This window comes from Trichomycterus rosablanca, chromosome 6, assembly GCF_030014385.1.
Source record: "Trichomycterus rosablanca isolate fTriRos1 chromosome 6, fTriRos1.hap1, whole genome shotgun sequence".
Lineage (NCBI taxonomy): Eukaryota > Metazoa > Chordata > Actinopteri > Siluriformes > Trichomycteridae > Trichomycterus > Trichomycterus rosablanca.
The window spans coordinates 330001-357500 of NC_085993.1; the positions used below are offsets into that span (position 1 = coordinate 330001).

At 42.2% G+C, this 27500-nt stretch overlaps 1 protein-coding gene across 4 annotated transcripts in view; it reads left to right on the forward strand.

Moving 5' to 3' along the window:
• slc44a2 (solute carrier family 44 member 2 (CTL2 blood group)) overlaps positions 1-27500 on the forward strand; it is a 46778-nt gene that overhangs the window by 17417 nt on the left and 1861 nt on the right. For 2 of the 4 annotated variants that reach the window (XM_062997196.1, XM_062997195.1), the window contains 11 exons: positions 513-612; positions 16450-16542; positions 17138-17222; positions 18275-18537; positions 18616-18710; positions 23770-23873; positions 24086-24159; positions 24254-24324; positions 24417-24505; positions 24889-24973; positions 25720-26108. In XM_062997196.1, the coding sequence (XP_062853266.1) occupies positions 513-612; positions 16450-16542; positions 17138-17222; positions 18275-18537; positions 18616-18710; positions 23770-23873; positions 24086-24159; positions 24254-24324; positions 24417-24505; positions 24889-24973; positions 25720-25979 (1319 nt within the window). In that variant the 3' untranslated portion in view covers positions 25980-26108. Of the gene's footprint in view, positions 1-512; positions 613-16449; positions 16543-17137; positions 17223-18274; positions 18538-18615; positions 18711-23769; positions 23874-24085; positions 24160-24253; positions 24325-24416; positions 24506-24888; positions 24974-25719; positions 26109-27500 lie in introns of those variants that run through there. The other 2 variants (XM_062997198.1, XM_062997197.1) reach the window with 1 other exon arrangement.

Genomic DNA, 27500 nt, shown 5'->3' on the forward strand with positions numbered 1-27500 from the left:
TCATTCACTCGTTCATCCGCCGGGCTGTGTCCCAAATCACTCCCTGTTCACTACACACCACACAGTGCACTTCACAGAGTCACACGCCGGGCTGTGTCCCAAATCACTCCCTGTTCACTACACACCACACAGAATCAGACGGAGCCCTCACGAATACAGAGGAATACAGAGAGTGTAGTGTGCTCCTCCGTACGCCGTCACTGTCTGATACTACTGATCATACACTATACGGCCAAAAGTATGTGGACACCCTCCTAATACCTAGGTTCATGTGTTTCACACACACACATCGCTAACAGATGTATAAAATACTTATAGCTCTGTGTAAACAGTTTAGGGAAGGCCCTGACTATGTCCCTGTGCTAAAAGACATGGACCTTGATGAGGAACTTCAGTGTCCTGCACTGGAACATTATCATGGTCAGGTGTCCACATACTTTTGGCCATACACTGTAATTGATGATGAAGATGATGAAGGTGTGTGTGTGTGTGTGTGTGTGTGTGTCTCTTAGTGATCATTCTGTGTATCGTGGAGTTGGTTGTCCTCCTCCTCCTCATCTTCCTCAGGAAAAGACTCCTCATCGCTATTTCACTCATCAAAGAGGCTAGCAAGTAAGCACACACACACACACACACACACACACACACACACACACACCTACACACACAAACACCTATACACACACCTATACACACCTACACACACACACACACACACACCTATACACACCTACACACACACCTACACACACAGATACACACCTACACACTTACACACACACACACCTACACACACTTACACACACCTACACAAACACCTACACACACACTGATACACACCTACACACACAATTACACACACAAACATACACACCTATACACACATCTACACACACACACACACACACCTACACACACACACACACACCTATACACACCTATACACACACCTACACACACCTATACACACCTACACACACACCCACACACACAGATACACACCTACACACTTACACCTATACACACCTACACACACTTACACACACCTACACACACACTGATACACACCTACACACACTTACACACCTACACACACAATTACACACACAAACATACACACCTATACACACATCTACACACACACACACACACACCTACACACACACACACACACACACACACACACAAGCACACCCCTAAATACAGACACACACATCTACACACACACACACACACACACATACACACACACACACTTACACTTACACACATACACACACACACACACACACACACTTACACACACACACACATCTACACACACACTTACACACACACACATACACACACATACACACACACACTTACACACACACACACACACATCTACACACACACACTTACACACACACACACACAATTACACACACAAACATACACACATCTACACACACACACATACACACACACACACACACTTACACACACACACACACACATCTACACACACACACACATACGCGTTTATGTGAAAAATGGGGACGTAAGAGAAACCGCAGTCATATCAGGACCTGCCTTTCTAAAGGTCCTGGAAACAAAATAAGACTATTTTTTGGATTTATTTAGCTCACATATCATCTCTGTCTGTTGATTTTTTAATTTTTTTACTTTTTTAAAAATTTTATATTTTTCAGGTTTATGTTAAATTTTAGGACTTAATTTCTGGTTTATGTTCATTTTTAGGACATAAAAGCACACACACTTTAAAGTCAGTTACTACTAACATATTTGGGACATAAAGAAAACTCAGGACTACATCGACAACAATTAATAGAGTACGATTAAGACACAGCTTGTTCTTATTATAAAAAACAAAACAACTAAATACTTATGATTTAAAACAGAGTTTTTAATATAGTGCCTTTTATAAACATGTAAAAGACATCACCATTCAGCATGACGAGAGTAACAGACATATTGACTGCTTTTAACAAAGCTGCTCATCATTTAGACTATCAACATTGTAGTATGCATAGATTTATAAAACAGAATTATCTAAACACGATATAAAAGTGCAAACAAAATGTCAACAGATGTGCTAATATATAGTGAAGAAAATAAGTATTTGATCACTGCTGATTTTGCAAGTTTTCCCACCTACAAAGACTGGAGAGACCTGTAATTTTTCTCGTAGGGACACTTCAACTGTGAGAGACACAATCTAAAAAAAAAATCCAGATAATCACATTGTATGATTTTTAAATAATTAATTTTCATTTTATTGTATGAAATAAGTAATTGATCACCTACCAACCAGCAAGAATTCTGGCTCTCACAGACCTGTTAGTTTTTCTTTAAGAAGCTCCTCCTATTCTGCACTCATTACCTGTATTTATTGCACCTGTTTGAACTCGTTACCTGTATAAAAGACACCTGTCCACACACTCAATCAATCACACTCCAACCTCCTTACTATGGCCAAGACCAAAGAGCTGTCTAAGGACACCAGGGACAAAATTGTAGACCTGCACAAGGCTGGGATGGGCTACAGGACAATAGCAAGCAGCTTGGTGAGAAGGCAACAACTGTTGGCGCAATTATTAGAAAATGGAAGAAACACAAGATGACTGTCAATCTTCCTCGGTCTGCTGCTCCATGCAAGATCTCACCTCGTGGGGTAAGGATGATCCTGAGAAAGGTCAGGAATCAGCCCAGAACCACACGGTAGGACCTGGTCAATGACCTGAAGAGAGCTGGGACCACAGTCTCAAAGATTACCGTTAGTAACACACTACGCCACCATGGATTAAAATCCTGCAGGGCACGCAAGGTCCCCCTGCTCACGCCAGCACATGTCCAGGCCCGTTTAAAGTTCGCCAATGACCATCTGGATGATCCAGAGGAGGCATGGGAGAAGGTCATGTGGTCAGATGAGACCAAAATAGAGCTTTTTGGTATCAACTCCACTCTCTGTGTTTGGAGGAAGAAGGAGGATGAGTACAACCTGTCCCAACCGTGAAGCATGGGGGTGGAAACATCATATTTTGGGGGTACTTTTCTGTGAAGGGGACAGGACGACTGCACCGTATTGAAGGGAGGATGGATTGGGGTCGTGGAAAGTGAGATTTTGGCCAACAACCTCCTTCCTTCAGTAAGAGCATTGAAGATGGGTCGTGGCTGGGTCTTCCAGCATGACAATGACCCGCAACTAAGGAGTGGCACCGTTAGAAGCATTTCAAGGTCCTTGAGTGGCCTAGTCAGTCTCCAGACCTGAACCCAATAGAAAATCTTTGGAGGCAGCTTAAACTTAATGTTGCCCAGTGACAGCCCCGAAACCTGAAAGATCTGGAGAAGATCTGTATGGAGGAGTGGGCCAAAATCCCTGCTGCAGTGTGTGCAAACTTGGTCAAGAACTACAGGAAATGTCTGACCTCTGTAAAGGTTTCTGTACCAAATATTAACTTCTGTTTTTCCATTGTATCAAATACTTATTTCATGCAATAAAATGAAAATTAATTATTTAAAAATCATACAATGTGATTTTCTGGATTTTTTTTATTTTTTAGATTCTGTCTCTTACAGTTGAAGTGTCTCTACGATAAAAATTACAGACCTCTCCATTCTTTGTAGGTGGGAAAAGTTGCAAAATCAGCAGTGTATCAAATACTTATTTTCCTCACTGTATAAAACAGAAACATATCTGAACACGACATAAAAGTGCAAATAAACATCAACAGATGTGCTGTACTGTGCCAAAGTCTTGGGCATTTTATGTTTTTCATTTAATATTCTGTTTTTTTATTTGTTTTATTGGTCACTGCCCTTTGTAGTTCCACTATTACAGACTGTTGTCCATCTGTTTCTCTCTTTCTTAATCCCCTTTACTCTGTTCTGTAACTTTCAGTACCACTACAGAGCAGGTATTATTTAGGTGGTGGATGATTCTCAGCACTGCAGTGACACTGACATGGCGGTGGTGTGTTAGTGTGTGTTGTGCTGGTATGATGGGATCAGACACAGCAGCGCTGCTGAAGTTTTTAAACACCTCAGTGTCACTGCTGGACTGAAAATAGTTCACCAACTAAAATGCTGTAGGCCACGTAAAAAAACTCCAGCAGCTCTGCTGTGTCTGATCCACTCGTAGCAACACTACACACACTAACACACCACCACCATGTCAGTGACACTGCAGTGCTAAGAATGATCCACCACCTAAATAATACCTGCTCTGTCCTCGTAATTGTAATAGGAAATTGTAAAGCTGCTTTGAGACAATGCTTCATTGTAAATAAATTTTACTTTGGTCTTGTGGTGGTCCTGACCATTAGAAAACAGAGTAAAAGGGACTAACATGGAAACAGATGGACTACAGCCTGTAATTGTGGTACTACAATTACTGCAGTGACCACTAAAATGTAATTAAAGTCTTTTACACAGTACTTTAGAAACAGTGCTTTCTTTTAAGAGTGGTAATTCTGTTTTTGACATAGTATTTAACAGCTGTCCAGTCTCGATTTCTGAGTGCATGTGGTTCAGCAATGATGCATGAGACACAGTCTCTCTTTATAGGGACCCGACAACTTGGAATAAATGTCAGAAGATGTTTCTCAACAGCATTTACTTCTTCATTGCTCCACTTTTTCCTGTCCTTCAGGATACCTGATAAAGGAAATGTGTGCTTTGTTACTATCGTATTAATATGGACTTAATTTGCAGTGCCTATAAAAAACATTATACCCTATTCAAATTATTTTCTTTTCTCACATCATACCATGACAATAAAAATGTCTTACTTTTTTAACTGTATTTACACATTATAACACAAACTATTAACCTTGCATGAATAAGTAATCAGTCCATTAGAGTAACCATTTTTAAGTTGCTCAGGTACAACCAATCACCTTTCAGATCTTATCCTTCACTGACCTGGTCCTGACCTAAATCTAATGAGGAATAAAAAAATCGGTTGATGGCTTTGAAGAGAGCAGTTTATTGTAGGTCCCCACGAAATTTGACTAACTAACAATTTTGCAAAGTTTGTTTGTTTATTATGATTTAAATGTCATGCTCAGTGATAGCTCAGTGGTTAAGGTACTGGACTAGTAAACAGAAGGTTGCCGGTTCAAGCCCCACCACCACCAAGTTGCCACTGTTGGGTCCCTGAGCAAGGCCCTTAACCCTCAATTGCTCATCGTGTTCAGCTCATTGTGTAAGTCGCTTTGGATAAAATTATAAAAAGGAGGGCGAAAAGGCAAAGATACTTCAAAAACAACTGAAGTTGGAGATTAAGGAGGGGAAACAAGCCTACAAACAGAGAGTAGAACAACAGTTACAACAGGAAGGAGTGCGTCAGGTCTGGAATGGCATGAGAAAGATCACTGGTTTGAAACAGAAGGAAGGAGGGCTGCTTGATGGTGACCAGGGCACAGCTGAGGACCTGAATTTGTTCTTCAACAGATTTGAACAATCTACCTCACAATGCCTTCTACCTGTTGCACACAATGCCACCTTGTCATCAGTAACCATCATTAACACTTAAACCATATCAAGTGAAAACTGGATCGACTTAAGCAGGGAAAAGCAGCTGGACCTGACGGAATCTGCCCCAGGCTGTTGAGGATTTGTTCCAGTCAGCTTTGTGGCATTTTCACACACCTTTTCAACCTGAGCTTGCGTCTACAGAGGATCCCCACTCTGTGGAAAACTTCCTGCTTGGTTCCCGTTCCCAAAAAGAGACACCCAACAAATCCCAACGACTACAGGCCTGTCGCCCTTACTTCACATGTTATGAAGTCGCTAGAGAGACTAGTCCTTGCTCACATCAGACCCAGAGTGAAGGAACACATGGATCCTCTACAGTTCGCCTACCAACAAAACATCGGCGTGGATGATGCTCTCATCTATACGTTACAGAGGGCTCATGCTCATCTGGACAGTGTGGACACTACTGTGAGGATTATGTTTTTCGATTTTTCATGTGCCTTCAATACTTTACAGTCCCTGACAGAAGTTCTGTCGCTTATCCCTGTTGTGGAAACAAAAGCTTATAACCTGACTTTAAATTCATCCATTGGTTTTAGAAATGACTCATATGAAAGCTGAAACCCTCCCAAATGAGGTTTAATTTACGAAAATAAATTAGCTTCACTGCAGAAATATTGATCATTTAATGAACACAGAAAGGTCAGATTTTGGCCAGACAAAAGTTTTGTCGCCTTGTCATATAATGCACCCAATCCTAGTTTACAGCCTCACCTGTGCTCACTAATTGATCGGTTAATTAGTGGGTGTGTATAAAAAGAACCCCAGCACCCCAGACCTTCACTTGAACTGCAACTTCACCTCTGACAACATGCCAAAAATCCACCCTGCGACCAAAGCCTTGATTATCAAGAGGCTGAAGACCAGATCCACTGCAGAGGTGGCTGGCACCTTTAATGTGTCTCAGCGTCAAGTACAAAGAATTAAAAAAAGATTTGAAGAGACTGGAGATGTTTTTGACAAGCCCAGGTCCAGCATACCCCGCAAGACAACTGCTAAGGAGGAACGTTTGTTGGTTAGAAAATCCAAAGCCAGCCCCTCTTCCACTGCAGCAGAGCTCCACCAGGCCTGGTCACCTCAAGTCCCTGTGTCAACTAGAACAGTTTGTAGGATTCTGTCTCGAAATGGCCTCCATGGTCGAATCAGTGCCCAGAAGCCAGCACTAAACAAAAGGCCCACAGCCTGCTAAACGGATGGACGCTGGAAAAGTGGCAGAAGGTGGATTTCTCAGATGAATCTTCAGTTGAATTACACCACAGCCACCGCAAATACTGCAGGAGACCTACTGGAGCCCGTATGGATCCAAGATTCACCCAGAAAACTGTTAAGTTTGGTGGTGGAAAGATCATGGTCTGGGGTTACATTCAGTATGGGGGTATGCGAAACATTTGCAAGGTGGAAGGCAATATCAATAGCCTAAAATATCAAGAAGTATTAGCCCCCTCTTACATTCCCAATCATAAAAGGGGTCAAATTTTGCAGCAGGATGGTGCTCCATCTCATACATCCATCTCTACATCAAAGTTCCTCAAGGCAAAGAAGATCAAGGTGCTCCAGGACTGGCCAGCCCAGTCACCAGACATGAACATCATTGAGCATGTTTGGGGTAGGATGAAAGAGGAAGCTTGGAAGACAAAACCAAGGCATGTAAGACTGCATTCTTTGCTATTCCTGATGACTTCATCAATAAATTGTATGAATCATTGTCGAACCGCATGGATGCAGTCCTTAAAGCTCATGGAAGTCACACAAAATATTAAATATGGCTCTAATAGCACCACAACTTCATTCACCAATGTTATGAAACATATCTTTGTATTTGAAGTAAATTATTTGTTTGATTTTCACATTACTTTCTGTGGGCGACAAAACTTTTGTCTTGCCAAAATCTGACCTTTCTGTGTTCATTAAATGATCAATATTTCTGCAGTGAAGCAAATTTATTTTCGTAAATTAAACCTCATTTGGGAGGGTTTCAGCTTTCATAGGAGGCATTTCTAAAACCAATGGATGAATTTAAAGTCAGGTTATAAGCTTTTGTTTCCACAACATGGATAAGCGACAGAACTTCTGTCAGGGACTGTACAACCTGCACGGCTAGGTGAAAAGATGCTGAAGATGAATGTGGAACCAGCTCTAGTCTCCTTGGTTTTGGACTATCTATCTTCTAGACCACAGTTTGTGCAACTTAAAAACTGTGTCTCTGTAAAAACCTTGAGCAGTATGGGGGCCCCACAAGGAACAGTCCTGTCGCCTTTCCTGTTTACGCTGTATACATCGGACTTTCAATATAACTCCGACAACTGTTTTCTTCAGAAGTTTTCAGATGATTCAGCAGTCGTGGGTTGTATTAGAGCAGGATGTGAGCAGGAATACAGGGGCACGGTTAAGGACTTTGTGGACTGGTGTAGCAACAACCACCTACAACTAAACATCACAAAAACCAAAGAGATGGTGGTGGACTTTAGAAGGAGGAGGAGGGATCCTGAGCCAGTTACTATCCTAGGAACTGAGGTGGAACTTGTACCCAGCTACAGGTACCTTGGAGTTCAGCTGGACAACAAGCTGGACTGGTCTACACACATGGAGACGGTGTACAAAAAGGGGCAGAGCAGACTGTACTTCTTAAGAAGGCTGAAATCTTTTAACATCAGTAGGCCCCCTTTGTGCACCTTTTATCAGTCTGTGGTGGCCAGTGCTCTTTTCTTTGGAGTGGTTTGCTGGGGTGAGAGTGCTAGAACAATGGACACAAACCGAATAAACAACCAGATCAAAAAGGCCAGCTCCATAGTGGGGTCTGAACAGGACTCAGTTCAGCAGGTAGCAGAGTTAAGAATGCTCACAAAGCTTAACTCAATTATCAAAAACCATTCACACCCACTTCACTCCCTGGAGGTGTTTCGACAGAGCACCTTCAGTCACAGATCAGTCACTGACTCCTCCTAAATGCCCAAGAAGGATGGGCCCTGCTGAGTCTGGTTCCTCTCAAGGTTTCTTCCTGTAATTTTCAGGGGGTTTTCCTTGCCACAGTCGCCCTCGGCTTGCTCAACAGGGGTTTTTGTATCTGTTGGTCCTGGATTTTGTAAAGTTGCTTTGAGACAATGTCTATTGTATAAATAAAGTTGACTTGACTGACTTGACTAAATGCAGGACTGAACGCTACAGAAAATCCTTTCTTATAACTGCTATCAGACTGTTTAACAATTCACAATAATCCAAATAAACCATTTATAAGAAATACCTACTTCTGTATGCTATGCATGCACCATTAAACCAATGGTTACATACCTCAATAAATACTAATTTTGTATGCTATGCATACACCATAAAAAAGTTTACATGTACAGTGTATCACAAAAGTGAGTACACCCCTCACATTTCTGCAGATATTTAAGTATATCTTTTCATGGGACAACACTGACAAAATGACACTTTGACACAATGAAAAGTAGTCTGTGTGCAGCTTATATAACAGTGTAAATTTATTCTTCCCTCAAAATAACTCAATATACAGCCATTAATGTCTAAACCACCGGCAACAAAAGTGAGTACACCCCTAAGAGACTACACCCCTAAATGTCCAAATTGAGCACTGCTTGTCATTTTCCCTCCAAAATGTCATGTGACTCGTTAGTGTTACTAGGTCTCAGGTGTGCATAGGGAGCAGGTGTGTTCAATTTAGTAGTACAGCTCTCACACTCTCTCATACTGGTCACTGAAAGTTCCAACATGGCACCTCATGGCAAAGAACTCTCTGAGGATCTTAAAAGATGAATTGTTGCGCTACATGAAGATGGCCAAGGCTAAAAGAAGATTGCCAACACCCTGAAACTGAGCTGCAGCACAGTGGCCAAGATCATCCAGCGTTTTAAAAGAGCAGGGTCCACTCAGAACAGACCTCGCGTTGGTCGTCCAAAGAAGCTGAGTGCACGTGCTCAGCGTCACATCCAACTGCTGTCTTTGAAAGATAGGTGCAGGAGTGCTGTCAGCATTGCTGCAGAGATTGAAAAGGTGGGGGGTCAGCCTGTCAGTGCTCAGACCATACGCCGCACACTACATCAAATTGGTCTGCATGGCTGTCACCCCAGAAGGAAGCCTCTTCTGAAGTCTCTACACAAGAAAGCCAGCAAACAGTTTGCTGAAGACATGTCAACAAAGGACATGGATTACTGGAACCATGTCCTATGGTCTGATGAGACCAAGATTAATTTGTTTGGTTCAGATGGTCTCAAGCATGTGTGGTGGCAATCAGGTGAGGAGTACAAAGATAAGTGTGTCATGCCTACAGTCAAGCATGGTGGTGGGAATGCCATGGTCTGGGGCTGCATGAGTGCAGCAGGTGTTGGGGAGTTACATTTCATTGAGGGACACATGAACTCCAATATGTTCTGTGAAATACTGAAGCAGAGCATGATCCCCTCCCTCCGGAAACTGGGTCGCAGGGCAGTGTTCCAGCATGATAATGACCCCAAACACACCTCTAAGACGACCACTGCTTTATTGAAGAGGCTGAGGGTAAAGGTGATGGACTGGCCAAGCATGTCTCCAGACCTAAACCCAATAGAACATCTTTGGGGCATCCTCAAGCGGAAGGTGGAGGAGCGCAAAGTCTCGAATATCCGCCAGCTCCGTGATGTCGTCATGGAGGAGTGGAAAAGCATTCCAGTGGCAACCTGTGAAGCTCTGGTAAACTCCATGCCCAGGAGAGTTAAGGCAGTTCTGGGAAATAATGGTGGCCACACAAAATATTGACACTTCAGGAACTTTCACTAAGGGGTGTACTCACTTTTGTTGCCGGTGGTTTAGACATTAATGGCTGTATATTGAGTTATTTTGAGGGAAGAATACATTTACACTGTTATATAAGCTGCACACAGACTACTTTTTATTGTGTCAAAGTGTCATTTTGTCAGTGTTGTCCCATGAAAAGATATACTTAAATATCTGCAGAAATGTGAGGGGTGTACTCACTTTTGTGATACACTGTATATAGTACCATACTGTACATTTTTATCTTATTGCTTGTTTTACACTGTAAGTTAATGTTGTATGTATACAAGAGGTTGTTGTTGTCTGAGCTGCTATAACAAAGAAATTTCCTGCAAAGGATCAATAAAGAATCTCTCTCTCTCTCTCTATAAGCGTCTGCTAAATGCCTAAAATGTAAATGTCATGTTTTATACTTTGGTTACATTCATGACAAAAACGGTAGTTACTCAGTACACAAGGTTCATCAGTTCACAAGGTTATATTACACACACTCATGGACAATTTAGTGTCTCCAATTCACCTCACATGCACGTCTTTGGACTGTGGGAGGAAACCCGGAGCACCTGGAGGAAACCCACGCAGACACGGAGAGAACATGAAAACTCCACACAGAAAGGACCCGGACCGCCCCACCTGGGGTTCAAACCCAGGACCTTCTTGCTGTGAGGCGACAGTGCCACCCACTTAGCCACCATGCCGCCCTACCTCCAAAGTAACAGCTTTTAGGGAAGAAATAAATTATTTCTTGTTCTGTTAAATTTAGGTGCAGCATTGGACACTATAGATCATAACATTCCAGCAGGAATGTCAGTGTTAGGTTCCATGCGACAGCTGGTTAAGTTTGGACATGGCACTAAAGATGTACAGTGGGGCCAAAAAGTATTTAGTCAGCCACTGATTGTGCAGGTTCTCCTACTTAGAAAGATGAGAGAGGTCTGTAATTTTCATCATAGCTACACTTCAACTATGAGAGACAAAATGAGAAAAAAAAATCCAGGAAATCACATTAAAGAATTTATTTGTAAATTATGGTGGAAAATAAGTATTTGGTCAATAACAAAATTTCAACTCAATACTTTGTAACATAACCTTTGTTGGCAATGACAGAGGTGAAACGTTTCCTGTAAGTCTTCACCAGGTTTGCACACACTGTAGCTGCTATTTTGGCCCATTCCTCCATGCAGATCTCCTCTAGAGCAGTGATGTTTTGGGGCTGTCGCTGGGCAACACGGACTCCACACATTTTCTATGGGGTTGAGGTCTGGAGACTGGCTAGGCCACTCCAGGACCTTGAAATGCTTTTTACGGAGCCACTCCTTCATTGCCCGAGCGGTGTGTTTGGGATCATCGTCATGCTGGAAGACCCAGCCACGTTCCATCTTCAATGCTCTCACTGATGGAAGGAGGTTTTGGCTTAAAATCTCACGATACACGACCCCGTTCATTCTTCCCTTAACACGGATCAGTCGTCCTGTCCCCTTTGCAGAAAAACAGCCCCAAAGCATGATGTTTCCACCCCCATGCTTCACAGTAGGTATGGTGTTCTTGGGTTCTTCTTCTTCCTCCAAACACGACGAGTTGAGTTTTTACCAAAAAAGTTCCATTTTGGTTTCATCTGACCACATGATATTCTCCCAATCCTCTTCTGGATCATCCATATGCTCTCTGGCAAACTTCAGATGGGCCTGGACATGTACTGGCTTAAGCAGGGGGACACGCCTGGCACTGCAGGATTTGAGTCCCTCTCAACGTAGTGTGTTACCGATGGTAGCCTTTGTTACTTTGGTCCCAGCTCTCTGCAGGTCATTCATCAGGTCCCTCCATGTAGTTCTGGGATTTTTGCTCACCGTTCTCATGATCATTTTGACCCCACGGGATGAGATCTTGACCCCAAGGGAGATTATCAACGGTCTTGTATGTCTTCCATTTTCTTACAATTGCTCCCACAGTTGATTTATTCACACCAACCTGCTTGCCTATTGTAGATTCACTCTTCCCAGCCTGGTGCAGGTCTACAATTTTCTTCCTGGTGTCCTTCGACAGCTCTTTGGTCTTGGTCATGGTTGAGTTTGGAGTCTGACTGTTTGAGGCTGTGGACGGGTGTCTTTTATACAGATAATGAGGTCAAACAGGTGCCATTAATACAGGTAACGAGTGGAGGACAGAAGAGCTTCTTAAAGAAGAAGTTACAGGTCTGTGAGAGCCAGAAATCTTGCTTGTTTGTTATTGACCAAATACTTATTTTCCACCATAATTTACAAATAAATTCTTTAAAAATCCTACAATGTGATTTCCTGGATTTTTTTTTCTCATTTAGTCTCTCATAGTTGAAGTGTAGCTATGATGAAAATTACACACCTCTCTCATCTTTCTAAGTAGGAGAACCTGCACAATCAGTGGCTGACTAAATACTTTTTGACCCCACTGTAGCTAAGTAGCTCTGTAAGCAGTTTCTAAAAGTTCTGTTATCACCCATGTCCTTTGATGTGTGCGAGAGGGTTTTTTACCTTTTTTAAATTTTTTTATTTATGTATTTATATAGGGCAGTTGTAGCCTAGTGGTTAAGGTACTGGACTAGTAACCAGAAGGTTGCCGGTTCAAGCACCACCACTGCCAGGTTGCCACTGTTGGGCCCTTGAGCAAGGCCCTTAACCCTCAATTGCTTAGACTGTATACTGTTACAGTACTGTAAGGGGTCCAAGGGGGCGTGGTCCGGGGGTACCTCCCGGAAATGAGTTTTTGCAACTTGGGATGTCTGGTATTACCACTAGGTAGAAACAACAATTTTACCTCTGCTTTAGTCAGGTCTTCCCTCTCATCAGTATCCAAAAAAGAATCGTGATCAAATATGTCACTGCTCTTTACGGTCTGAAGATCATCATTTACATTCTAATAGAAGAAAGATATTTAAACTGAACATCAAATTACAAAATATAAAACTTATTATGAACAAAATAGAAGATTGATTTTTTAAATTGGATTTTAATTATGCTAAGCTACAATATCAGGACTCGACACACACACACTTTCTGGTAATGACATTATCAGGACCTTGTAGACTTGAAGTAGAAAATCAGCCTTCACCCCAAAAAGTGTCTAAGAAAGTCATTTTCAGGACCTCCGTTTACTGACTGTTTAACTGGTTTAAAGTGTTTATTAAGGTAAAATCATTTACATTTTGTGTGTTTACACTGTGTTTAAATAATGCATGTTTACCTTCACCGCTCTGATTTCTCCTCTCTGCCCATCAGAACAGTCAGGTTCAGCAGGTGACTTGCTGGTTTTTGTCTTTTCCTATAAAGTTAGAATGAAATAAGACATGAATACATTACAGTAGCATTAATAACACCAATCTATTGTCACAAAACACAATTTATAACCAAAATATGGTTTAATTTTAATGCGTTCTATTTCATATACGCTAAGCTACAATATCAGGACTCGACACACACATACTTTCTGGTAATGACATTATCAGGACCTTGTACACTTGAAGTAGAAAATCAGCCTTCACCCCAAAAAGTGTCTAAGAAAGTCATTTTCAGGACCTCCGTTTACTGACTGTTTAAAAAAGACTATTTTGTTTTTCTGAGTATCTTCTTTGTCTTTCAAAGGACTCCTGTTGCGAAATAAGGTCCCCCCGATATTCGAGGACAAAGCTTCCTTTTTCAATAAGCACAAGGGCAAATACTCCCCTGCCTAGCATAAAAAACAAACATTATTTACTCTAAGAAAAAAACAGTTTAACTATCATTTAGTTGATTAAACACTACTTAAAAGAAAGAGACTAAAATAATACTGCAAAACTACTGTAGAAAAATTAGACCTACCTTTATACTCGTTAATAAATCTCTCTTCAAACCATGGTTTATCTGTGCCTGAAAGAATGTGTTCAACAGCATCTTTTGTGGGGCTTCGCCTAGTTTTTCTTGACATCGTACATCCATACAGAATCCAACTTGAAGCTATGAATTAAAAGAAATGCATTAAAAATATAATTTATAACATACTTATTCATGACCAAATAAATCTAACCACTTAGTGTACTGTACAATTATGAAATAAATATGCCTCCCTTTATCCTTATTGATGATGTGAGTACAGAAGTACACTCTGAACCCCAGTAAACATGCATTACATTTACTGAACAAACAGTGAACACAAATTACTGTATTACAGACCTGACAGGGCATAAAGATTAAGCATCAAATTTGCAAGGTTCAGGCCCTGTTCTTGCACATGCTTATAATATTTATTATAACCTGCCTTATTTCCTATTACCCTCAAATAGTGTTTCAATTTGAAATAAAAATAGATATCCTTAAATTAAAAAACTTTTACTGTGTGCTTTATTTAGGCCTTTAATCCACTACCCTCTCTGTACATGTTCCACTTACATGTTTCAAGTTTAAATACATGTTTAAAGTCCCTTCTCTTACTGTGTGCTTTACTCAGGCCTTTTAATCCACATGTTCCTCTCCTACATCACTGACTGATATTCTCCTTCTCACTTTCTATATACCATTTTGTCTTCATTCCTTTACAACATTTTTGTCTCCTCCATTTTTAACACAATTTGTATAACTTTGTTTTACATTGAGCGTTTTCTCTCCTTTCTTTCTATAACGCTAAGTGAGCACACAGTATGCTGTTTCCACTCTTTTAAACAGTCCTAACACCTTATATTTCTTTGTAATTAATAAAACAAAACGAAACACTAATGTAAATTATGCCGTTTTAAAACATTTAAAACACAAACTCGTTTGTACTCACCAGAGAACACAGTACACTGTCCCAAAATCACAAACGATGACGTCATTTTCCCGGGAAAATTCACCTTCATCCAAAACGATTCAGTTTTTAGGATTCGACTCCAACTCTCGACTCTGCCGCTTGAATCAATCGAGTTGACTCTTCCAGTGACTTCCATTCACCAGCATGTATCAGTTTGCAGGAGTCGATTCCGACTCCTGCCTTTGGAATCACTAAAGTTGACTCCTCAACCTAAATTAATTTTAAACCACACCGCACTAAGGTAAAAGATAAAGAGCGATCTATATCCATATGTGCGCGCGTGTGTGTGTGTGCAAAATGTCAGTGTGTTGGCTACACAAAATGATATACACAAGTTATATACTGTACATGTGTTTTAATGTATGAATTTATTTGATGTTTTCATAAAAGTAAAGTGCTGGTGTTAGTGTCGCTTATTTGCTTAGATTAATAGTCTATTGGTTCACATTTAAAGACAAGAATATGTCTGTGCTATGTTTATCTTTTCCTTAATTCGCGCTAAAGCATAGCCTGATATGCTAATGCAGGGTAGCCTGCTAACACTGTGTATTGCAAGCGTTATTTCGTGACGTCAGGAAGAGCCGCCATCTTGAAGTGGGGTAAAACTTCTTCGAGTGTCCACTAGTTGGCGTGCACACTCGTGAGCCAAAAGTGCTACACCCACACCCCAGTCTGTTTCAGGCCCGAGAGAAATTTTAGGACATCAAAAAAACTCAGAGCAGATACGTTTTAGAGCATGCTGAACACGATAGCGTGGTCAGAAAAATCAGGACCTCATTTTAGGTCCTAACATGCGCCGAGGTCCTGATAGTGTGGGTGTGTTTTCTGATTCAAGTCCTGACTTTTCACAAAAACACACGCACACCTGCACACACAATTACACACACAAACATACACACATCTACACATACACACACACACACACACATACACACACACACACACACATACACACACTTACACACACACACACACACATACACACACACTTACACATACACACACACACACACTTACACACACACACACTTACACACACACACCTACACACACAATTACACACACAAACATACACACATCTACACACACACACTTACACACACACACACACACATACACACACACACTTACACACACACACACACACACATACACACACACACACACACACCTACACACACAATTACACACACAAACATACACACATCTACACACACACACTTACACACACACACACACACACACACACACACATACACACACACACACACATAATGTTTACTTAAATCAGACCTGACCCCAGTCCTGCTGCTCCGTGTGTGTGTGTGTGTGTGTGTGTTTTAGGGCGGTGGCTCATGTGATGTCATCACTCTTCTACCCGTTACTAACCTTCCTCCTGCTGGTGCTGGTGATCGCGTACTGGGCCGTCACTGCTGTGTATCCACCACCACCGCGCTTCACAGCGGCTCTGTGATCACATGAGTGGGGTGGAGGGGCCCCTGGGGTGGAGGGGCCCCTGGGGTGGAGGGGCCGTGTTATTCTGCTGCTGTAGTCCGGTCTCCTCAGGGTTGGACGTGTTGTACCTCTCTTCTGGGTTCAGGGTTCCAGCTCTGAGCAGGAGTTTCTCCTCACACCATAACAGAGCTACAGTCAGGCTGAACCTGGGGTGGTCCTTCCCTAAACTACTGCTACACAGCTGGAAGCATGTACGTTATATTAAACCCCTGTCAGCATTATTTATGAGGGGTGTCCACATTATTTTGGAAAGAGGGCGTACCTGACCAGGGTTAGGGTGAGGAACGCTGTGGTTGCAGATGCATCATGGGAAATGTAGTTCTGTGATTAGCACTACACAGTTAGTGAAGCTGAGCGGGAGTAACGGCGCCTCCTACAGTACACACCAGCGCGTTATTTCACTTTCTTCTTTATGCAGCAGATTCTTTGGTAGGTTCTCTCTCAGATCCTGGTATCTGCAGTGCATTGTGGGTAATGTTGATGCTCCGTCCTCGTCTTCCTTAACGAGCGTCTGTAGTTTCCTCTCCACCTCCAACGAGGCGGTTTACAAAATCTTCAACACCACCGAGTGTGAGTACTCCAGATCAACCTGCAACCCTGAGGTGAGTACCAGGGTATACAATCACTGACTGATCCACTGTATACAATCACTGACTGATCCACTGTGTGCAATCACTGACTGATCCAGGATATACAATCACTGACTGATCTAGGGTATACAATCACCTACTGATCCACTTGTGTACAATCACTGACTGATACACTTTATACAATCACTGACTGATCCACTGTGTACAATCACCGACTGATCCAGGATATACAATCACTGACTGATTCACTGTATACAATCACTGACTTATACACTGTATACAATCACTGACTGATCCATGGTATACAATCACTGACTTGTACACTATACAATTACTGTAATGTAATTAATAATAATAATAATAATAAATAATAATAAAAAATAAATAACAATGATAATAATAATAATAAATAATAAATAATAAAAATAAATTAATTAAAAATAAATAATAATAATAATAAATAATAATATTAAATAATAATAATAATTAATAACAATATTAAACAATATTATAATAAATAATAATAATAATAAATAGTAATAATAATAAATAATAATAATAATAATTAATAATGAAAATAAATAATAATAATAAATAATAATGATAATAAATAATAATAAATAATAAGAATAAATAATAACGATACTAATAATAATAATAAATTATAATAAATAATAATAACAAATAATAATAATAACGATACTACTACTAGTAATAATAGTAAATAATAATAATGCTAATATTAATAAAAAATCATAATAAATAATAATAATAAAATAATAAATCTAACAATAATAATAATTACAGTCACACATGAGCTGTAATTATCAGTATCGGCGCCCCTGTATCGGCGTGTAGTCGCTGGGTGCAGAGCTGAGATTTGAACTCATAAGTTTGAGATGTCAGCACTGGTGTGCTAGTGTGTTTTACCACTGCGCCTCCTGAGCGCCCCCTTCTGGTTTATCTATGATCCCATAAAACATTGATGCTGTAGATCTGGAGTGTGTGTGTGTGTGTGTGTGTTTGTGTGTGTGTTTCTGATGTTTTATTCTTTTCTCTCTCAGACGTTTAACAGCTCAAACGTTTCTCTCTCCTGCCCCGACGCCGAGTGTTTGTTTGCGTTTTACGGCGGTGAGACGCTCTACCACAGATACCTGCTGGTGTTCCAGTTCTACAACCTCTTCCTCTTCTTCTGGTGTTTGAACTTCGTGGTGGCGCTGGGTCAGGTCACGCTGGCCGGAACCTTCGCCTCATATTACTGGGCCTTCAAGAAACCGGACGATATCCCAGCATGCCCTGTGTTCAGCTCTCTGCGGCGTACGCTCAGGTGTGTTCAGCCCCAGCACACACGGCTCAGATTAATAATCACTGATCAGGAGTAATGAGGGAATGGGGTATGTCTCAGGTACCACACGGGCTCGGTGGCGTTTGGGTCTCTGGTTCTGGCCGTGGTTCAGGTCATCAGAGTCAGTCTGGAATATCTGGAGCACAAACTGAGAGGTGGGTCGTGTTCTCTCCTCAACCAGTTCATTAATCAACCAATCAGATCATAGTAACAATAACAGGGCGGGTCAGGTGGTTGCAAGAAGGTCCCGGGTTCGAATCCCAGGTGGAGGGGTCTGGGTCCTGTGTATATGTGTATATATATATACAGTGGGGTCAAAAAGTATTTAGTCAGCCACTGATTGTGCAGGTTCTCCTACTTAGAAAGATGAGAGAGGTCTGTAATTTTCATCATAGCTACACTTCAACTATGAGAGACAAAATGAGAAAAAAAATCCAGGAAATCACATTGTAGGATTTTTAAAGAATTTATTTGTAAATTATGGTGGAAAATAAGTATTTGGTCAATAACAAAAGTTCAACTCAATACTTTGTAACATGACCTTTGTTGGCAATGACAGAGGTGAAACGTTTCCTGTAAGTCTTCACCAGGTCTGCACACACTGTAGCTGGTATTTTGGCCCATTCCTCCATGCAGATCTCCTCTAGAGCAGTGATGTTTTGGGGCTGTCGCTGGGCAACACGGACTCCACACATTTTCTATGGGGTTGAGGTCTGGAGACTGGCTAGGCCACTCCAGGACCTTGAAATGCTTTTTACGGAGCCACTCCTTTGTTGCCCGAGCGGTGTGTTTGGGATCATTGTCATGCTGGAAGACCCAGCCACGTTCCATCTTCAATGCTCTCACTGATGGAAGGAGGTTTTGGCTTAAAATCTCACGATACACGACCCCGTTCATTCTTCCCTTAACACGGATCAGTCGTCCTGTCCCCTCTGCAGAAAAACAGCCCCAAAGCATGATGTTTCCACCCCCATGCTTCACAGTAGGTATGGTGTTCTTGGGTTCTTCTTCTTCCTCCAAACACGACGAGTTGAGTTTTTACCAAAAAGTTCCATTTTGGTTTCATCTGACCACATGATATTCTCCCAATCCTCTTCTGGATCATCCATATGCTCTCTGGCAAACTTCAGATGGGCCTGGACATGTACTGGCTTAAGCAGGGGGACACGCCTGGCACTGCAGGATTTGAGTTCCTCTCGGCGTAGTGTGTTACCGATGGTAGCCTTTGTTACTTTGGTCCCAGCTCTCTGCAGGTCATTCATCAGGTCCCTCCATGTAGTTCTGGGATTTTTGCTCACCGTTCTCATGATCATTTTGACCCCACGGGATGAGATCTTGACTCCAAGGGAGATTATCAATGGTCTTGTATGTCTTCCATTTTCTTACAATTGCTCCCACAGTTGATTTATTCACACCGACCTGCTTGCCTATTGTAGATTCACTCTTCCCAGCCTGGTGCAGGTCTACAATTTTCTTCCTGGTGTCCTTCGACAGCTCTTTGGTCTTGGCCATGGTTGAGTTTGGAGGAGGACAGAAGAGCTTCTTAAAGAAGAAGTTACAGGTCTGTGAGAGCCAGAAATCTTGCTTGTTTGTGGGTGACCAAATACTTATTTTCCACCATAATTTACAAATAAATTCTTTAAAAATCCTACAATGTGATTTCCTGGATTTTTTTTCTCATTTTGTCTCTCATAGTTGAAGTGTAGCTATGATGAAAATTACACACCTCTCTCATCTTTCTAAGTAGGAGAACCTGCACAATCAGTGGCTGACTAAATACTTTTTGACCCCACTGTATATATATATGTGTGTGTGTTCGTGTGTGTATATGTATGTGTCTATGTATGAATGTGTGTGTGTGTGTATATGTGTGTGTATGTGTTTATATATATATATATACAGTGTATCACAAAAGTGAGTACACCCCTCACATTTCTGCAAATATTTCATTATATCTTTTCATGGGACAACACTATAGACATGAAACTTGGATATAACTTAGAGTAGTCAGTGTACAGCTTGTATAGCAGTGTAGATTTACTGTCTTCTGAAAATAACTCAACACACAGCCATTAATGTCTAAATGGCTGGCAACATAAGTGAGTACACCCCACAGTGAACATGTCCAAATTGTGCCCAAAGTGTCAATATTTTGTGTGACCACCATTATTAGCACTGTCTTAACCCTCCTGGGCATGGAATTCACCAGAGCTGCACAGGTTGCTACTGGAATCCTCTTCCACTCCTCCATGATGACATCACGGAGCTGGTGGATGTTAGACACCTTGAACTCCTCCACCTTCCACTTGAGGATGCGCCACAGGTGCTCAATTGGGTTTAGTCCATCACCTTTACCTTCAGCTTCCTCAGCAAGGCAGTTGTCATCTTGGAGGTTGTGTTTGGGGTCGTTATCCTGTTGGAAAACTGCCATGAGGCCCAGTTTTCGAAGGGAGGGGATCATGCTCTGTTTCAGAATGTCACAGTACATGTTGGAATTCATGTTTCCCTCAATGAACTGCAGCTCCCCAGTGCCAGCAACACTCATGCAGCCCAAGACCATGATGCTACCACCACCATGCTTGACTGTAGGCAAGATACAGTTGTCTTGGTACTTCTCACCAGGGCGCCGCCACACATGCTGGACACCATCTGAGCCAAACAAGTTTATCTTGGTCTCGTCAGACCACAGGGCATTCCAGTAATCCATGTTCTTGGACTGCTTGTCTTCAGCAAACTGTTTGCTGGCTTTCTTGTGCGTCAGCTTCCTTCTGGGATGACGACCATGCAGACCGAGTTGATGCAGTGTGCGGCGTATGGTCTGAGCACTGACAGGCTGACCTCCCACGTCTTCAACCTCTGCAGCAATGCTGGCAGCACTCATGTGTCTATTTTTTAAAGCCAACCTCTGGATATGACGCCGAACATGTGGACTCAACTTCTTTGGTCGACCCTGGCGAAGCCTGTTCCGAGTGGAACCTGTCCTGGAAAACCGCTGTATGACCTTGGCCACCATGCTGTAGCTCAGTTTCAGGGTGTTAGCAATCTTCTTATAGCCCAGGCCATCTTTGTGGAGAGCAACAATTCTATTTCTCACATCCTCAGAGAGTTCTTTGCCATGAGGTGCCATGTTGAATATCCAGCGGCCAGTATGAGAGAATTGTACCCAAAACACCAAATTTAACAGCCCTGCTCCCCATTTACACCTGGGACCTTGACACATGACACCAGGGAGGGACAACGACACATTTGGGCACAATTTGGACATGTTCACTGTGGGGTGTACTCACTTATGTTGCCAGCTATTTAGACATTAATGGCTGTGTGTTGAGTTATTTTCAGAAGACAGTAAATCTAAACTGCTATACAAGCTGTACACTGACTACTCTAAGTTATATCCAAGTTTCATGTCTATAGTGTTGTCCCATGAAAAGATATAATCAAATATTTGCAGAAATGTGAGGGGTGTACTCACTTTTGTGATACACTGTATATATATATATATATATATATACTGTATATGTGTGTGTGTGTATATGTGTGTGTGTATATGTATGTGTCTATGTATGAATGTGTGATGTGTGTGTATGTGTTTATATATATATATATATATATACAGGGGTTGGACAAAATAACTGAAACACCTGGTTTTAGACCACAATAATTTATTAGTATGGTGTAGGGCCTCCTTTTGCGGCCAATACAGCGTCAATTCGTCTTGGAAATGACATATACAAGTCCTGCACAGTGGTCAGAGGGATTTTAAGCCATTCTTCTTGCAGGATAGTGGCCAGGTCACTACGTGATGCTGGTGGAGGAAAACGTTTCCTGACTCGCTTCTCCAGAATACCCCAAAGTGGCTCAATAATATTTAGATCTGGTGACTGTGCAGGCCATGGGAGATGTTCAACTTCACTTTCATGTTCATCAAACCAATCTTTCACCAGTCTTGCTGTGTGTATTGGTGCATTGTCATCCTGACATACACGGCACCGCCATTGGATGCACATGGTCCTCCAAAATGGTTCGGTAGTCCTTGGTAGTGACGCGCCCATCTAGCACAAGTATTGGGCCAAGGGAATGCCATGATATGGCAGCCCAAACCATCACTGATCCACCCCCATGCTTCACTCTGGGCATGCAACAGTCTGGGTGGTACGCTTCTTTGGGGCTTCTCCACACCGTAACTCTCCCGGATGTGGGGAAAACAGTAAAGGTGGACTCATCAGAGAACAATACATGTTTCACATTGTCCACAGCCCAAGATTTGCGCTCCTTGCACCATTGAAACCGACGTTTGGCATCGGCACGAGTGACCAAAGGTTTGGCTATAGCAGCCCGGCCGTGTATATCGACCCTGTGGAGCTCCCGACGGACAGTTCTGGTGGAAACAGGAGAGTCGAGGTGCACATTTAATTCTGCCGTGATTTGGGCAGCCGTGGTTTTATGTTTTTTGGATACGATCCGGGTTAGCACCCGAACATCCCTTTCAGACAGCTTCCTCTTGCGTCCACAGTTAATCCTGTTGGATGTGGTTTGTCCTTCTTGGTGGTATGCTGACATTACCCTGGATACCGTGGCTCTTGATACATCACAAAGACTTGCTGTCTTGGTCACAGATGCGCCAGCAAGACGTGCACCAACAATTTGTCCTCTTTTGAACTCTGGTATGTCACCCATAATGTTGTGTGCATTGCAATATTTTGAGCAAAACTGTGCTCTTACCCTGCTAATTGAACCTTCACACTCTGCTCTTACTGGTGCAATGTGCAATTAATGAAGATTGGCCACCAGACTGGTCCAATTTAGCCATGAAACCTCCCACACTAAAATGACAGGTGTTTCAGTTATTTTGTCCAACCCCTGTATATATGTGTGTGTGTATATGTGTGTGTTTGTCTGTGTGTGTTTCCTGCCTTGCACTGAGTGAATCAGACCCACTGTGACCCTGACCATGATAACTGAATGAATAGTAACGATAATAACCACTCTGTACAGTATATAAACAGTATGAGGTTTGAGACGCAGCCCTTCAGCTCAGCAGCTGAAACAGCGCCTCTGTTCGCTCATATGTTAGACTGAATTATCGCTGTAAACGTTTAGCGTCCGGACCGTTCTGTCGACTGGTTCAGGACCTTCAGTGACCTTCAGATTACAGGTCCGGTATCTTAAGCTGCTCTGTTTATTCACCCTGGTGTCCATTCTCTTCTGGTGCAGGAGCTGAGAACAGGGTTACCAGGTTCATACTGAGCTGTCTGAAGTGCTGCTTCTGGTGTCTGGAGAAATGCATCAAGTTCATCAACAGGAACGCGTACATCATGGTATCCCAGAATCCTCTCTGATTATCCTGATTTGTTCGAGTTTAGAGGGTCTCTGTGCAGCGCCGTCGATCCTCCGGTGGAGGGGATTCCTCATGACTGCTGCAGTTACGCCCTCTGCTGGCTGATCGGCGGCGCTGCACAGAGACGGGGGATAAAGTGTGACTCTCCGTGCGCTATACGGATCTCCGTATGAACCCTGGTGTGTTTTGTAGGTCGCCATTTATGGCAAAAACTTCTGCACCTCAGCCAAGGATGCTTTCTTCCTCCTGATGAGGAACATCGTGCGGTAAGAACACTCATCACATTCACATGTACAGACTTTAGGGGATCCACGGGCTCGTTAAATGAGCAGGTCTGTTTGGGGTGTGGTTATGTCTCAGGGTGGCGGTGCTGGATCAGGTGACGGACTTCCTGCTGTTCCTGGGGAAGCTGCTGATCGTGGGGGTCGTAGGTGAGCGCCGGCGCTGATGCTCGTGGTGCGTTTGAGCGGTTTTGGCGGGATTCGGTTGTGATGATGAACTGCTGTGTGTGTGTATGTGTTAGGAATCTGCTCCTTCATCTTCTTCACGGGGAAGGTGAGGGTGGTGGAGGACGCAGCTCCGGCTCTCAACTACTACTGGGTTCCAATCCTGGTGAGAACCGACCTCAGACCTTCAGTTACAGCAACAGGCTGTTAGCATACAGGAGATATGGTGATGTCGTAACTAATATTGTGATGTCATAACTAATGTTGCTATGTCATAACTAATATAGTGATGTCATAATATAGATATTGTGATGTCATAACTAATATTGTGATGTCATAATATAGATATTGTGATGTCATAACTAATGTTGCAATGTCATAAGTATTATTGTGATGTCATAATAATGTAAACCACCTATAAAGGTTTATAGGTACAACGTAAGGCAACTATGAATGGTTCAGATTTAGTTACTGAAGCCCTGTGTGTGTGTGTGTGTGTGTGTGTGTGTGTGTGTGTGTGTGTGTGTGTGTGTGTGTGTGTGTGTGTAGACGGTGGTACTCGGTTCGTACCTGATTGCTCACGGGTTCTTCAGTGTTTATGCCATGTGTGTCGACACCCTGTTCCTCTGCTTCTGTAAGTACCAACACACACACACACACAAACACACATACACAAACACACACACACACTCACACACAAACACACACACACACTGACATATACACACACATACACACTCACACACATACACACACACACTGACATACACACACATACACACACACATACACAAACACACACACACACTGACATATACACACACATACACACACACACACACACACGTGTAGAGTTTGTACCTTATATTTGTGAGGTCTGGTACGGCCTGCAGCTGGTGTCCCAATTCATCCTGAATGTCTTCCAGTGGTTTGAGCTCAGGGCTGTGAGCAGGGTGCTGGAGTTTCTCTTCATGTCTTTATAGATGTTCATGCTGGAACAGGACAGGACCTTCCCTAAACTGTTGCTGCACATTCACTATTTTCATTTCTGTTCACTGTGTTTCAATTCATCAGTTCTAATGGACACAAACCAGCATCAGATCATGATACTACCACCAGCACGCTTTACAGGAGGTGCAGTGATGTTGGGTTTAGATCCTTCACCTTTTCTGACCACAGAACTTTATTTATGTTCACGTGATCAGGAACAAACTTCAGTTCTGTTGCTTCTCTTGTTACTTCCACGTTTCCTAAACAATGCTAACACTTAGCTTCCATGCTAATCCTTCTCTTCCCGTCTCTCTCTTTTCTCTCTTCTGTTTCCTCGCCTGTGACGGCTTCTCTGCGCCCGTACTAAACCTCTGACCCTTAAACGTGAAGGTGAGGATCTGGAGAGGAACGACGGCTCGTCCGAGCGGCCGTACTTCATGTCCCCGGAGCTCCGTGAGATCTTATCCATTAGCAAACCGGTGGTGGAGGAGCAGGAAGAGGAAGCGGCGCTGCAGGAGAACGGAGAGGTGCAGCTCAAACAGCAGGAGCAGCTCAAACAGGAGGCGCGGGAGGAGGCGCAGGAAACAGAGCTAACGGAGAAATCAGCGCTGAACCAGGAAGCTGAGAAAACAGACGAGGAAAACGTTTAGCCGTCGCAGGAGACCGAGGAGACGCGGCTAACACTGTATCATCACGCTAAATGAATTAGCATGGCATGATTAGTGCTAATGAGTAACGATGAGCGGAGTTTGTTTACTCGTCGTGAGCTGATACTGAATCGTGCAACAAAAATTAGTCGTGCAACAGCGCAGTTGCTTTCCTTAGCTTGTATGCTAACTAACTAACTAACTAACTAACTAACTAACTAACATTGCTAATGAGTTCTAACGCTGCACGTCTGCTCAGGTTACGAGCTAACTCACTCATTTCTCTAAAGCTTTAACACTCGTCCCAATAAAGCAGTAAAAGAGAAGACGTTACACACACAGTTCCAACAATAATCAGGGTCGGTTTAAAAACTGTAAACTTTTATTCCAGGAATTTAAAATGTGGTGAAAAATCTTTCCTGTTTTATTAAAATGTAAAAAAATTAGTCTGGAAATTTTCCAAATATCACAATAGAACATTTAATTCTGAATTTCTATTATTTTATACAGTTCTGGGTGTTTGGATTGTAAAATGCTGTTCATTAGTTTTAAAATGGTCCTGATTTAGTCTCCAGTAAAAAAACTCCAGCTGAGTTTATTTTATCATTTATAATATATAAATAATATCCAGAATTAATTAATATTATATACAGCAGTAATAATAAATAATACGAGGGATCTTCAGTAAGTTTCCTCACGTGTATATTGTGGTTCTGCTCGGTGAGGGTGGAGGAGGAGGAATCACTCGTGTTTGTTCTGTTTGGTTCTGTTCTGGTTCTGTTCTGTTTGGTTCTGTTCTGGTTCTGTTCTGTTTGGTTCTGTTCTGGTTCTGTTCTGTTTGGTTCTGTTCTGGTTCTGTTCTGTTTGGTTCTGTTCTGGTTCTGTTCTGTTTGGTTCTGTTCTGGTTCTGTTCTGTTTGGTTCTGTTCTGGTTCTGTTCTGGTTCTGTTCTGTTTGGTTCTGTTTGGTTCTGTTCTGTAGTAATCACTCGTGTCTGAGAGACGCTTGTAGTCCTGATTTAGCTCCATCTGATCTCCACCTGTTTGGAGGCTGAAAGAAGCTTTAAGAGGAAGAAGATTTTTATGTGATGATGTGAAAGCAGCGGTTTTTTATTCTTTGTAATTAGAGTTAAAATAAAGTGAGGAAACTGTTTGAAAATTCTCGTATTAAACAGGATTTAATATTTTAGTCAACAAATATTTTGGTGTGAATTTAAACCCTGAAACATCTCAATATAATCTCTGAATAATTTACTGGAGTTTTACTGATATATCACGATATCAGACTGGAACAGTTCAGAAAGATTCACTCTTAAACTGTTTACATTTATTACAAGTGTCAGAAACTGTCGTCTGTGGGAGTGTGATGATCGTGATTGTGTGATGAGTGTGTGATGAAGCTTGAGCTATATCGCCCATGCCTGTGTAAAGCTTGTTTGGCTGTGGACAGTGGTACCTGTGATTCCAGCAGCTTCTAGTTCATGTCAAGTGTTTTTAGCTGAATTGTTGCTCACACTCGACCACAC